The sequence below is a fragment of the Ictalurus furcatus genome, chromosome 21, assembly GCF_023375685.1.
Source record: "Ictalurus furcatus strain D&B chromosome 21, Billie_1.0, whole genome shotgun sequence".
In the NCBI taxonomy this organism is placed as follows: domain Eukaryota; kingdom Metazoa; phylum Chordata; class Actinopteri; order Siluriformes; family Ictaluridae; genus Ictalurus; species Ictalurus furcatus.
Window position 1 is genome coordinate 19962165 of NC_071275.1, and position 15756 is coordinate 19977920.

The following is a 15756-nucleotide window of genomic DNA, read 5'->3' on the forward strand; positions in this document are numbered from 1 at the left end:
TCTACTCTGAAGTGAGAATAATTCTGACTGCTCAGAAGGTGTTGATTCATTCTCTGTAACAGCAGCTCTGACAGTAGTTCAGGTTTATATTCATGTGCTCGCTCTAATACGGTTCTGAACCGTTGCTATAGTAACAGCTGGTTCACAGGGACTTGTAGGGCAGACGCTCCACACAAACCGATTAAAGAAAAGACGCGCGATGTGAGATTTTCCGTAACGAGATGTTTATTAGTATGGAAGGAGTCTCTAGTGCCAGTGCTTTGAAACGCTCGGACGTGGAATTGTCGGAAAACCTTTCGCAGTAACGTGACAAGCTGCGATTTTTTCTGTGTCTTGTGAACTTCGAGAGAGAGAGAAGAGAGAGAGAGAGAGAGAAAAGAGAGAGAAAAGAGAGAGGCTGGTGAGGGAACGGGCGTTTATAGCCGCTATAACGTAAGCGAGAACAGGAACTAACTTGTTTCACGGACGTTCCGCACCATTAAATGTAACTACAAACGTATTCACGTCACATCGCGGAAGCGTGACGCGGGGGCTGACCTCGGGTCCGAGAGCTTTCCTCGGGCACTTACTTGCGCAGTTCGGTGTAAATCGGCAGCACCTCCGGGTGGCACACAAACGCAAACGCCAGGATGGGAATAGTGTAGGCTGTCTGGAGAACACACACACACACACAAACAAAAATGAATGACACGTCACCATGGTTACCGAGGCTTCCACTACAAACTCCTTAACTAACAGCCCACCACTTTATAAAGCATTACAGACGAGGCACTTCACAGAGGGATAATTGTTCAGGCGACTAATTGTGGGCCGATTTGAGATGCCAGTCCCGTGCCCTGGGCTACGGATTCTCACAGAACATCCCATTGGGATGCTAATACTGGCATGTGGAACAACACACACACACACACACACACACTCGTATACATCAGTAATAGAAGTTCATGCATGCCTGAACCCCGTGCAGATCTGTGTGATACTCAACACGGGTCTAAAGGTTAAATAAGATTGAATAATGAACTCTGTGAACTCGGAGAAAGCGACAGGCCGAGGGAGACGTTCCTCGGTCCCTTGTTTCTAAGAGAGAGACAGAAGGAATGGACGAATGAAGAAGAGAAGGATGTAAATGTCTTCTCTGTAGAATATAGCTTCACTGATTAACCGTGAACTTTAAAACCACAGGATGGTGACGTTCCCAAAAACTCCCAGAACGCCCAGGTCTACACAGAATCCCACGAGGGTCCCTTATGCTTCCAGAGACACTTTTTAAAAAAAAGATTAATCGCTCCTTGGAGCGGCTTTTGTGTTGATATGAAAAAAAAAAGAAGCAGCTCATGTGATGTAAACACTGGAACCATAACAACGCTCTTACCAGTCCTAACTGGTTTCGGATAAATAGCCCAGCTCACGTTCTAGGTCAGATGTATTATTATGAAACAGGGTTTGGTGTAACTCTGGCGATGAAGAGGTTGTTTGTCTTCGCTGTAGTTTTGGAGGCAGAAAATCAACAGAATTTGAGCTGCTTGTGCGACTTACACCCGTTGTCACAACCGCTGTTATTTTCGGTTCCGTTGGAAATTAAATATTTTCCAAACATCATTTTTTATTAGCACATTGTCCTCAAAGTGTTTTTTTCTTTCCCCAAACGTGTGACCCGATTGGTCATGAGGTAAAAAAAAAAAAGGTCAAGAAAAGACAAGAAAAGACTTTTTTTTAACAAAAAATACATTTGTGAAAGCAACCTTATCAAGGATATCTAAGATTCTGCAGCTGTGTGTGTGTGTGTGTGTGTGTGTGTGTGTGAGAGACCTGGATGTTGAGGTTGAACATGCGAGGGGTACATGACGGGTCGTCCTCGGGGGTCATGCTGACCCCGTTGTGCTCAATCAACACGCCACTGATGTTTAGCGCCGCCGTCCGATTGGTGAAGGAGAAGTCGGTGAAGGGACACGGCACCTGGAACTTCTTATAAATCACCTGCAAGAGGAGAGAGGAACGGGAGTGATTCGAGTTTATTCATCCATCCATCCATCCATCCATCTTTTGCAAACGTCAGTGTGGCACGAAACGTAGGAGCCAATCAGCAAACATCTCCGGGTTAGCAGGAGGAGGAGACGACCATGTAGACGTTTGGGTGTCCAATTTGTATGTTTGTGGACTTTATTTAAAAATTATTTACTGAAAATATTCGATGTAAATAAAAGTGCAGGCGCTTAGGAATTTTTTTTTTTGCGGTAGTGCTGCATCAATAAACTATTCATTACAGAATGCCTTTAATATACGTTTTAGCTGATAGTAAGTGTGTAGGTTGGTATTTTCTCTAGTAAGAAGAGAAGACAAGAGAAGACACGACAAGACAAGACAAGACAAGAGAAGAGATTAGACGGAAAGAGAAGATACGAGAAGAGAAGACAAGACAAGAGAAGAGATTAGACGGAAAGAGAAGATACGAGAAGAGAAGACAAGACAAGAGAAGAGATTAGACGGAAAGAGATGATACGAGAAGAGAAGAGAAGACAAGACAAGACAAGACGAGAAGACAAGACAAGACAAGACAAGACAAGAGATTAGACGGAAAGAGATGATACGAGAAGAGAAGAGAAGACAAGACAAGACGAGAAGACAAGACAAGACAAGACAAGAGATTAGACGGAAAGAGATTATACGAGAAGACAAGAGAAGAGAAGAGATGATACGAGGAGAGAAGAAAGACAAGACAAGACAAGACAAGACAAGAGAAGAGATTAGACGGAAAGAGATGATACGAGAAGAGAAGACAAGAGAAGAGAAGAGATTGGACAGAAAGAGATGATACGAGAAGAGAAGACAAGACAAGAGAAAAGAAGAGAAGAGATTAGACAGAAAGAGATGAAACGAGAAGAGAAGAGAAGACAAGACAAGAGAAAAGAAGAGAAGCGATTAGACGGAAAGAGATGATACAAGAAGAGAAGACAAGACAAGAGAAGACAAGAGAAGACAAGAGAAAAGAAGAGAAGAGATTAGACGGAAAGAGATGATACGAGAAGACAAGACAAGAGAAGAGAAGAGATTAGACGGAAAGAGATGATACGAGAAGAGAAGAGAAGACAAGAGAAGAGATTAGACGGAAAGAGATGATACAAGAAGAGAAGACAAGACAAGAGAAGACAAGACAAGACAAGAGAAAAGAAGAGAAGAGAAGACAAGAGAAGAGAAGAGATTAGACGGGAAGAGAAGAGCAGAGATTAGACGGAAAGAAATGATACGAGAAGAGAAGAGGCAAGAAGAGAAGAGAAGAAGAGATGGCAAGAGATTACACGAAAAGAGAAGAGAAAAAAAAAGAAGAAAAGAGAAGAAGCAACAAGATGAGAAGAAATGAGAAGAGAAAAGAAGAAGATTAGAGCGGAATGTATAATCACATCAACACAACCTATAAATACAAACCTACACACACACACACACACACACAGAGAGAGAGAGAGCGAGAGAGAGAGAGTCAGGGAGTGAGAGAACAACAGACGTGACACATACACACACAAAATGAGTCATGCTAACACACACACACACACACACACACACACACACTAGGAGGTGATGAAAATATTTAATTGTCAGGCTGAGTGGAAGGGATTCTGAAAGCTGAACTAATCAGATGTTTAACTCTCACACTGTCAGCACACTGCATTTCATTCTGAATCACTCTACACACGTGGGAACCCTCGGGCTGTGTGTGTGTGTGTGTGTGTGTGTGTGTGTGTGTGTGTGTGTGTGTGAGAAAGAGACAGAGAGAGAGTGAGAGAAAGAGAGAGAGACAGAGTGTGGGCTGAAGGACGTACTGAGATAAGGAAGAAGACCATGCAGCTGAGAGAAAACCCACTGGTGTAGCCAAGATAGCCTGAAACACACACACACACACACACACACACACACACACACACACACACACACACTAGGATGAGAAACATAACTTCATTCCTATTCATATTAATGTGTATTAAATACTGACTCACCAAGCTGCTTCATCAGAGCCAGAGGTAGAATAACGCAGACAGACACAATCACCACCAGGTAATTACCGTTCAGGTACCATTCCCTACGAGAGAGAGAGAGAGAGAGAGAGAGAGAGAGAAATAAAGCAAAGTGGGAAGTGTTAAGAGTGAGAGAAATGAAAAGAAAGAAAAACATCAAGTTATAAATATCGGTCTGGGTGTTGGACAGGAACTCTTTTTAAGGCGCAGGTCTGAGTGGAGTTCCTGTTTGAGAGCTTCGCTTTTCTGTGGATGAGGAACTGTTAGAACGGAGCTGATTATCCCAGCATGAGCTGAGGGAACACCTACCAACTGATTTCTGATTTCTAAACAATGATTTCTACCGGAACCGATAAAACTCGCCCTGACTCGCCTCTTTTGTGTGTTTCCGACAGTAAAGATTATAAAATGTCGTGTTACAGAATGAAAAATTAAATCGTGTGATATTTGCGCAACAAAGTAAAAGTTTTCACAAAAACAGCCCCAGTCTCGCTCCACGTGCCGCTGATTTTCTGTTGCATGGGGAAATATTTGATCATTTCGTGCAGTCGTGCATCAGTTCTGTTCGTGTTCACGGCCTCCGCACTGCCGAAACTCAAACAGGAACCGGGCAGCTCTGGTTTAGGATAATTCTGGAAACGTTTAGTTCCTCAAAAAGCTGCAAACACAGCGATTGTTCAGGACAGTGTGTGTAAGGCAAAAGTTGTTGACTGAGTGGATCTGTGTTAATCTCAGTGAAGGAGGCGTGGCCTGTTTGTCAGTCTCAATGAAGCAGGTGTGGCCTGTGTGTGTCAGTCTCAGTGAAGGAGGCGTGGCCTCTGTGTGTCAGTCTCAGTGAAGGAGGCGTGGCCTCTGTGGTCAGTCTCAGTGAAGGAGGCGTGGCCTATGTGTGTCAGTCTCAGTGAAGGAGGTGTGGCCTCTGTGTGTCAGTCTCAGTGAAGGAGGCGTGGCCTCTGTGTGTCAGTCTCAGTGAAGGAGGCGTGGCCTCTGTGTGTCAGTCTCAGTGAAGGAGGCGTGACCTCTGTGTGTCAGTCTCAGTGAAGGAGGCGTGGCCTCTGTGTGTCAGTCTCAGTGAAGGAGGCGTGGCCTCTGTGTGTCAGTCTCAGTGAAGGAGGCGTGGCCTCTGTGTGTCAGTCTCAGTTTGCTTGAGTGCTTTAATTCCTTCATCTTGTTCATGGCTGAAGCTTTCGATGGGAAAATGAAGACAGACCTCAGTGGCCCGACCCGAATCTCACAGCCCTCTTTCAGAACAGAACCCCGCCCCCCAATGTCTCTCTTTCCTCCTTCTCTAAAGCCCTTAAGCTGATTATTTGCCCTGGGTCAGCCACACTCAGCTCTCCCATCACAGCAGGCCAAAAGAAACACGGTGACCTGCCACATCACGACCTGGAACAGGAAGCAAGTGTCAGGCTGAGACGCTCTGAAAGCAACACCACACAGAGGGACTTCATCATCATGAGGATGAGGAGGGAGTGCGTGTGTTTGTATGTGTGTGTGTGGAAAACAGGGGGAGGCGGACTTGGGTTTGGTGGGAAAGAAGTGAAAATGATGCTTTATAATTAAGCGGCTAGACCGAGCAGCAGGGTGTGTGTGTGTATGAGTGTATGTGAGAGAAAAAGCGTTATGTTCTGCGACTTCCAGTCTCAAGTGTGCTGGTGGATGAGTCAGAATGTGAGACACATGCCAACACACACACACACACACACACACACACACACACAAACGTCTACTTTTTGCTGCAGTTTCTATTAACTACAAAAGTAAGACATTTTTTGGTCTCTTGATCTGAAAGATTTTTTCCCCCCGACATTTTTGCGGAACAGATATTCCTGCATTTGCACCGTTTTATTTCGTAACCCGAAAAATAAACGCAGCACGAAGTAACAAGAACTTTGGGTTTTTAAAAAAAATAATTTTCACGATCAATCATTCTGCGATGTGACACGCCCCCTCGGTTCTGATCGGATTCATGAATATCAATAACGTCTGAAGAACAGCATCACAAATACTTGAACTCGCGTTGAAAGAGGATTTATGACTAAGCGATCGCTATGGAAACCGTCTGCATCCTTCATAACCCTCTCCTCTCCCGTGGGTCTCCTCACCGGTCCAGGAAAAGTGAATATGCAAAGAGACTGCTCACGCTCGCAGGTCGTTTCCATGACGTTTCGTCTGGGACGCCCTTCTGAGTGTTTCGGTGCATCTGCCATCTGCCTGCCGCGCTCTCTCGCTCACGGACCCACACACACGCACACACAAACACACACATACACACCAAGCTGCGCCTACCCACTATCTGACCTTCAACAGATAAACACACGCACACGATCGCATCACTTACACACACACACACTCTCTGCATTTGTGAGACAGCTTGTTTCTTTTGGCCCGCTGTGTCTGACTCACAAAGCCTCAGGGAGTCTGCGAGAAAGCTCACACACACACACACACAGTAAGTAACGGTACACTGAGGGAATGATCCGTGCAGGTTTGACTAATTAAGTCGACTGGTTAAGCGCCACAGCTCCAGGACTCGATCCTATGCTCGGGGATAAAAAAACGGACGTCACACACAGGCTTCTCTCGTCACATCGTGCGCAGGGCAGTGGAACGTACTGTACACACAGGTGACGGTCGCGCTACTTGACCTGTGACCGATCGTTATGAACGAGGCGTGCCCGAGCCGGTTCACTCAAAGACGGACGACTTTGAGGAGCGGCCGCCTTCGTGGAAATTGTCATGCGCTAGACCGGTTTGATATAACGATATTATCGTCTCTACATACATGATATCACCTTGCCATGATATCCATTGATGTTTATCGCCTATTATATTATATTATATCATATTATATTATGACATTATATTATTCAGGTGCTTGTGGTCATGTGACATGGTGTGTGCCATGCTGTAACGGCACTACCGTGACAGAAACTGTACTCTGTGACCCGTATGTGGTAGAAAGCTGCAGAGTGTGTGAGCGTGAAGGCTCGTCAAGGTGGCGTCATCTTCACAGACGTATCAGGTGTGCAGAGGTCACGACCTTAACCTCAGTAACTAGAAGGAAATATATCGGCTCGTTTATTTTTTCAAATAAAAGCTGTACGAAGAGTGTAGTTTCTTTTTTGAGACCTGCACTTTGATACGATAAATCCATCTCCACCTTCAGTGTGTGTGTGTGTGTGTGTGTGTGTGTGTGTGTGTGTGTGTCTGAGTGAGTGAGTGAAAAGGTCACACGTCAGGTCGCTCCAGTCATACCGAAGTCATAAGAGAAATGCATTCTTCCGTCCTGTTTTGGGAGACAGTCTGAACCCCAGAGTCCTCCTTTTTTTCCGACTCGTAAATACTGACACCGGAGCACAGACTCGGTCGTCGGGCTTAAAAATAATTTCAGATGTTTTATGTTTTATATTTTATTATAAACAGAAAAATGGTGTTATGGTTAAAATGCTGTCTAGAGGAAGCAATGCAGCGTCGGGAAATTCGGGTGTACTCCCAGTTTCATTGTCATACACGGACACACACACACACACACACACACACACACACACACACACACTTACCCAGATGGTGTGTCCACCTTGAGAAAGGCCTGAATCACCAGAGGAAATTCATACTTCACTATATACAAATAGCTGGACATGGCTGAGACAGAGAGAGAGAAGACAGTCATGAGAGACAAATCAAACACTGTCTCTCTCTCACACACACACTTTAATCTGGCAGACACACCCCTACCACAGGGGTTGTGATTATTATCCTGGAAGTAAATGTCACTAAAATCAAGGGAATCGCATTTCTATATTTATCCTGTACAAACGTATGTGAATCCCTCCCAGACAGCGCAGAGGCTTTTTATCTCATTGTGGACTAAAATTCCTAAAAAATAAAAATAAAAAAAGGGACAATCGTAGGAAAGTAAATATAAACAGCAACACTTGAGCCCTGAAGTGAATGTTGGGATACAGGACGGTGTTTTGCTGCAGGGAGAGGTTTTATCCTTTGATAAGAAATCAAGCTGGGAGCTCGTCTAACAACGGCAGAGATGCAGACTTTTTAATGCAAAATGTGTGATTTTATCGAAAGTACTCGTCGAAAGTCTGACACGGCTTTGAGCGGGCAAAATCCCATGTGGAAAATGCATACGCGAGTGAAACGCGTCATCTCAAGACCACTTGCTTGTTTAATCGTGGATGCGGATTCCTAATCGTTTCAGTTGTCTTCGGCTGCCATCGGATTGTGTTTTGTTTTTCAGAAGAATCCCTGATCGGGGCACTTCAGCTTTGTTGTTGACGCACATATTGTACTCATTCATAAATAAGTTAGCGTTTATAGAAGAAGGAAAGAAAAGAAGAGGGAAAGGAAAGAGAAAGACTCAAGGTTCGATTTCAGTCTATATGGGCATGGGCTGTTTATCTTCTACCTTAACTCGCTCTTAGACTGTGTAGGTGTGTGTGTGTGTGTGTTTGTGCTAAATCATGTACACAATCCTTGCGACTGTGACACTGTGGTTTCACCTCCGATATTCTGCAGCGTGATCGCGATGCCGGCGGCCATTTTGCCTGGCGTACCGAACGCTCGAAATCCCAACTGCTCATATGCACGGATACCTGAAAGAAACACACACACACACACACACACACTAAATGAGGACAAAGCAAGTGCACCAAGACACTCATTCATACCCATGCATGATTATAAGCCGACTTACGTATCAACACACACGCTCTTACATAAAACTGTGCATTTTTATTTTTTTAGTGTTTTTATTTTCTCTCTAAACCCTCCTGCTTTAACCCAGACGATGATGTCAGTGTGAGGTGAGACAGCCACAGTCAGTGACGCATAGCCGCTATTTTTAGCTCGAGCCCCAGAATTCATGCGCCGGCCGACTACAATCCAAAAGTGTGTGAGAGAAAGAGAGAAGTCCATTGCTGCTGGAACTGTACTGTCTGACTGCGGTGTGAAGGAACCGCTTCAGATTCTTCAGTCCTGCATATTCAACTGGTTTAACAATGACCACTTTCACGCTGGGAATCATTACCGTAATGGAAATCTTGCTCTCTACAACGATAACGCTGTTAACGATGAACGAATCGGCTTATATCGGAGCCGGATAGCTTTCAGATCGCGATATCGTTTATGGCATCACACACACAGGCTGGTCCGAGATCAGACGCGGGACTCACCGACGACGCCCGAGGCCTTGAGCAGCAGGTGGATGGAGTAGGCCGAGAGAAACGCCACGGCCGTCAGGAGGAACCTGAGACACACACATCGTTAACAACATCGTTAGTTCGGTTAATATTATCAACTAGATTGATGAACTAAGTGTTACATTTAATTTTTTTTTTTTTAAACTGAAACACAAGAAAATACATAAATAAAAAGACAGCTTATATAATAAATACAGTAAATATAATACAAAGCAATCCGAACACAAATACAAGTCTCTTTACGTGTAAAACATTTACAGTTAAAAAGTTACATTTACAAGTTCGAATTGTGACGACGCCACAGCCATCCGTGGCCGGAAGTTCTCTGTGTGGGAGGGGCATACTCTCTTTCTCTTTCTGTCAATCACAGAGACTCTAGATGATCGTGGGCTCCCGTGAGCTTGTGTATGTAAAAGAGGGCGGATAGCGCTTTCCTCCGAGTGTGAAAAGATGGCTGGCTGCACGTGTCTCGAAAGAAGCACGTTAGCCTTCAGCTTCCCCGTTTGCTAGCTGCCCAAACCTTATTCCGATCTTTTCCATTTGTTACAGGATCGGATCAGATTTATTTCTGTTTTCTCTGAAATCCGATCCACCGTACTGATCCTGCATATCAGATCGGCGCCACCTCTATCACAAACATCTCTAAACGAGAGAAACGATCATCAGATAAAATCACGCATTCCTTTAGCCACTCTACAGAAGAGGAAATAAATGGAAAAAAGGAGCTCGTTAGGACGTAACGATCTCGTCCCGATTGAGCCGATTTGATCGCCCTGGAGCTCGCGGTGGTCGTGGTTCACGGCGTCATTAGTGTTTCTGTTACACTCTAACATCTGGAGGATAATAATAAGAGCGTACTTAGTGTTTAATCACATACAGCTCACTAAGGACTGTTGAGAGAAACCCAGCAGAGAGCAGTAATACAAAAAAACTCTACATTAAAGGGTTATTATCTCATTATCTGTGCTGATGTAGCTGGTGTACGAAGCTGGGGTCTTCAGATCTGGCACAGGATGTTCATCTCCAGGAAAAAAAACCCTTTCATGCATAGCGTTCAGATTTATGGAGAATTGTTTCGATATGGAGAAGGTTTGAAGGGAAATATTAGATAAATCTAACATAAAACAGTCCTATTGTCATTATTTCAGGTTTTACTCTACACAGACCATCCGTTTACTTTTTTATATATATATATATATATATATATATATATATATATATATATATATATATATATATATATAAAAGTGATGTTCCAAAAGTCATCTGACATGGAACTTCAAGTAATGAAAGAAGAATCTGCGCAGGTTTCTGAATAATTTATGCAGGAAAGGGTGTCGTGAACTCTGACCCCGACATGAAAAGCAACATTTTCATGAAACAGTATTACACCACAATGTTTACAGTCGCTGAGGTTTTGCTAACAAATCAATTCACTACACGTTTCAGTTGAAAGCTGCGTGAGTTACGGCGCCTCTAAACGAAACTGTATTGCACGACAAAACACGCTTCCTAATAGTTCTTAGATAAAACACTAAACACTCTCTGCAGAGAGAAAACGGTGATCTAACAGGCCAGTGTTTTCTGTCCTAGTCCCCCTGTCGCTGTGGTAGTTAATGAGTCTCGCCTGTATGTTAGCCCTGACCAGTGTGTGTAAGTATTGCATGTTTGTGTGCATTAAGCCGAGCACTTCCTGATTATGTCTTTGTCCTGTTTTTGTCTTCTTTTATCCTGACTGAGGACCGGTTAACCCGAATAAACACACTTTAAGACCCTGATGTGCCAACAATCCCAAATAACGTAGCGCCCAATTAGTGGGCGTGTAGCCCGTATATTTAAATCAGGTCGTTTTAGGTTGTGCTAATTTACTCGTGTGAAAAAACGCAATACTCTTTTAGTAGACCAGCTTGCACTTTTTTTTTTATACACGCAACTTTTGTAGCTCAGGACTCGAGTATATATTTAGTGCATATTTCTAAGATAAAAACATATATGATCTGAGAGGCGGTACCTTCAGTGACACATTGATTAATACTTCAGACAAGAGACGAGATGCTGGACATGATATTCTTTTTATTCCTCTCATCTGATTGAGGATTAGTGGCTAACGGCATAAACATGTCTGGAAGCCTTTTCCCACGTTTTAACAAGCTTCGGTAAAAAGAAAATCAGACCGGGTGGAAATGCTTATAAGATGACAAGCATGTATCCTAAGAATATCACACTAGTCTCCAGCTGTCCACATCTGGACAAGCCGCTCTAGTTGGAAGGCCGAAGCACACTGTCTTCTCCTTCCGCTTACAAATAAGACTTCTCTCTCTCTCTCTCTCTCTCTCTCTCTTTTATTCTCTTGGTCTTTCTGTACAGTTACAGAGAGTCTTGATGACTTTGGCAGGAGTCGAGCCAACAAGATTTCTGCCAAGCACATCACGTCCTTCGCCCCCATTTCAACTCTGCTCTCTGTCTCTTTTTCTTCTGTTTGCGAATGAGATTTTCAGTCTGAGAGTGCAGGAGTCAGCCGGGACAGCCCGGTCTAAAAACTGAACCTTCATGGCAATGGTACTCCCTAATGGCAGTGGCCTCTTTCAGCAGGATAATGCGCCAGGAACGGTTCAGGAACGGTTTGGGGAACATGACAAAGAGTTCAAGTCGTTGACTCGGCCTTTGAATTCCCCAGATCTCAATCCGATCGAGCGTCTGTGGGATGCACTGGGCAAACAAGTCCGATCCACGGAGCCCGACCTCGCAGCTTACAGGACTTAAAGGACATGCTGCTAATGTCTTGGTGCCAGATACCACAGCACACCTTCAGAGGTCTTGTGGAGTCCATGCCTCGATGGGTCAGAGCTGTTTTGCCGGCACCAGGAGACCTACACGATGTTAGACAGGTGGCCGTCCATATGATGTAAAAGAAAACGTTATTCATCAGAACATGCTACCTTCCTCCATTGCTCCATGGTCCAGTTACATGCCCATTATAGGAGCTTTTGGTGGAGAACAGGGGGTCAGCATGGCCACTCTGACAGCTCTGCAGCTACACAGCTCCATACACAGCAAGCTGTGATGCACTGTGTGTTCTGACTCCTTTCTATCAGAGACAGCATGAACTTTGTCAGCAATGTGTGCTACAGTAGCTCTTCTGTGTGATCGGACTAAACAGTTTAGCCTTCTCTCCCCGTGAGCCTTGGGCGCCCATGACCCTGTCGCAGGTTCGCCATTTGTCCTTCCTTGGACCACTTTTGGTAGGTCCTAACCACTGCATACCAGGAACACCCCACAAGACCTGCCGTTTTGGAGATGCTCTGACCCAGTTGTCTAGCCATTACAATTGTCAAAGTAATAATATATATATATATTATTGTTATGTGTGGCTGGAAAAGAGGTTTTGAGCTTTTTCTTCAGTATGGAGGCAGTGTGGTCTCACGTGGGTGTATGACGCCACCACGATTCATTTTCAGTCACCAATAAACAGGTGCAGACATCCACAGAGTATTTATACATCCAATATCATCATAATATGATAAATGGTGATAAAATGTAAGGCCGACATCCTGGTGGAGAGATAAAGTCGAGGCTCAGGCGTTCCACAGCGACAGAAGGACCGGGTCACGTGGCTATTTATTTATTACGTTGTGCTGCGCTAAGCCGAGCCGTTCATAAGGATCATGAGTCGTGTTGTGTAATTGTGAGAGTCGTGAGGCTCAGACTGCGTGGTATGTAGGACCTCTGCCGCCTCAGGGGACGCACTGCTATGATTCGGACTGGCACACAGCGCTACAGCACACAGCGGAGAATCAAGACAAGGCCAGCAAATACACCAGCTATATACTCACAGGTCACTTATCAAAACGCTATAAAAAAAAAAATCCATCTTTCCAGTCCACGTTTCATCTTCTCTCTCCGTGACCACCCCCTCTCCAACCTCGTTCTGCATAATTCAACACTCCTAAATGCCAAGGAAGATCTCCCGTCCTCTACTGCTTAAAGACACAGCGTGAAGCTTCCATCTGTGCTGAAAGTTATGACATTAAACTGCATTTAATATCTCTACAAATCAAATGAATAGAGCTGACTGATATATGACTTAGTGCTCTATATCCGGATTTCACTAAAGCTGCATTGTGACAGTCACCATACAAATAAAATCACAATGAACAATAAAAAAAAAGAAAAAAAGATTTACCCTACAGCTTATACACAAATAGAGCTTGTTCATCTCATTATTCGTGTCTGGTATTGTTTTGGGGTTTTTAAAGCCAGGACCTTTAAAGTAAAGTCTTTTTTTTTTTTATTGTAAAGTGTTTTATTCATACTTTCCAACAAGGTTTCTCACTAAGATTTAAACTTGGCTCCCCCCCCCCCCCACAATTCTTTTAAAAAAGCGTGTACAGCACCATGCGTGCACGTTTCGTTCATTTCAGTGTTAAGTGGGAGGTTTCAGCATTCGAGTAGGAGATGTGTTATGTTATCATATTATTAACAGCCATGCTGTGACTTTTAAAGTGAGTTTCTTAACAATCAGGGAAACGTTTACCTTTTAATAAATTAATAAATAAATAAATAACTTTCAACTTGTAAGTTGATCTGTAATTAGATCTTTCCATGATTTGTTTTTGCTAACTTAAAGTCATTTCAAAAGCTGCTCCGGTTACACGACCTTGCGAGTCAGAGATTTCTTAACGAATTTCAGCGTGTCACACAGAACACCTTTAAACCAAAGTGTTAGCATGGCAGTACCTTCTAGATTACGCTAGCTGGCACGGACACAGGTCTCCCAGACGCCCAGCTTGTGGAATGCCGAATGCTGGAGGTCAGTTGGAAAAACAAATCCCACAATCCATGTGAATTTCCTAATAAAAACAGCATTAGCAGGGGCTTATGGCCTACTCGCTGGCAAGAGAACTGAACCCGGCTACGCTACCTTTACGATAAACAAGCGACGGGGCCAAAGCCAGGACGCTGGACTTACAATTAAAAGTGTGGGGATTTTGCATGAGGTCACATGCTCTCACGCTACCTGGAGCCGTTACCTCGACCCTGTTCCAAAAAGATTGGAAATTGTGCGTCACTTTGAGTAAAAGGTCAACCTTATTAAAATGCACCTTATTTATGAGTCATTAAAACTGTCCTGGTTTGTTAATAATGACCAATATCTGCGAAACCAGGGGAACACGGAGATAGCATCAGGATGACCCGAAAAGTTAATCATTTATTCTGACAACTGATAGCAGCTGTACAAAGCTTCTGAACAGGCATTTTCTTCTAGAAGTTATACAACAAGTTCTGCTCATTCTGCCCGGGTTAAGGCTCAGAGCTACACGATTACTAAATCAAGATGCGCGTAAAAATAAAAATAAACAAGTTTGTACGCGTTTAACTTTAAACTTTTAGGGTGTGTTTCATCACCCAAAGACAAATCCTTCACAGATGAAAACAGACACAAAATGGTTGCTACAAATCAATAAGTGATTTTAAAAAATCTTTTATTTTCACAAAGAGGTTTGTTTGCATGCTGATGAAGCTGTTACGGCTTCACTTACAGCTCGGTTTTAGTGATTTCACCTTTTTATAGAAAGACAACACCTTAAAAATGTGCACTATTTCAATATAATCACTCCTAGTGACACTGTTAAGCTTTTATGTCACTAAAAACCTTTAAATAAGTCGGAAGTGCGGCGACGTGACTCAGGACATCGACTGTGTGAGTGTGTAGTCATAACTTCATCATAATCCTTCTGCTGTGCATCGAGCGTTTTCTCCTGACGTTATAATAACGCAGCAGATTATATTCCACACACACACACACACACACACACACACACACACACACACAGAGGACTGCTCCCTTTTCTGTTCGTTCATCCAAACATCTGTACATACAGATAGCGCAGCACACACTGAGCAATAACTCACAGAAACATGACGATGCCGGTGTTCGCCATGGCGTACGCCAGTCCCAGAATTCCACTCCCCATGATGGCGTTTCCCAGGTTGAAGACCGACATCCCGAACGAAGTCTTTCCTTCAAACTGTTAAGAAAAACAACAACAACAAAACAAGAACACACACACACACAAAAAAAAAATCATAAATAAGGAATAAAACACTCTGGGCTGTACGGTTATAGGAAAATAATCAACGACGGGAGGGTACTGGGACTGCCGCAGAATAACAGTCCTGAATGTTTTATTCCTCTTATACCACAGCATTTTGCTGTTTGCATGTTTACAATTTTGATTAAATTAAAGAATGATATGCCATAGTTTTTATCTCATTATAGCTACATGTAATGTTGTGGGACGTTCACAAGACAAATTAGTTCCTCTTATCACTTATGTTATAGCAGCTCTCTTTTTTCCTTTTAACCGAAAGTTAATAAGATTTGTTTTTTAAAAACACACAAAATTGTTAATCAACAATCTCCTCGGTGTCATCGCGTGCGGCGCGTCTGCCGTACGAGTCCCTGTGAACGGGTTCTTCCTAGAGAAACGATCGTGGATTACGACGCATTAGGGCGTTAATACAGACCTGTG

At 43.7% G+C, this 15756-nt stretch overlaps 1 protein-coding gene across 11 annotated transcripts in view; it reads right to left on the reverse strand.

Moving 5' to 3' along the window:
• The window catches only part of slc38a3a (solute carrier family 38 member 3a), a 43853-nt gene that overhangs the window by 7165 nt on the left and 20932 nt on the right, over positions 1–15756 (reverse strand). For all 11 annotated transcript variants that reach the window (XM_053652678.1, XM_053652679.1, XM_053652677.1 and 8 more), the window contains 8 exons: positions 15137–15252; positions 9197–9270; positions 8525–8617; positions 7571–7652; positions 3990–4072; positions 3816–3874; positions 1810–1977; positions 570–649 (listed from right to left, as the gene is read on the reverse strand). In XM_053652678.1, the coding sequence (XP_053508653.1) occupies positions 570–649; positions 1810–1977; positions 3816–3874; positions 3990–4072; positions 7571–7652; positions 8525–8617; positions 9197–9270; positions 15137–15252 (755 nt within the window). The remainder of the gene's footprint in view (positions 1–569; positions 650–1809; positions 1978–3815; positions 3875–3989; positions 4073–7570; positions 7653–8524; positions 8618–9196; positions 9271–15136; positions 15253–15756) is intronic.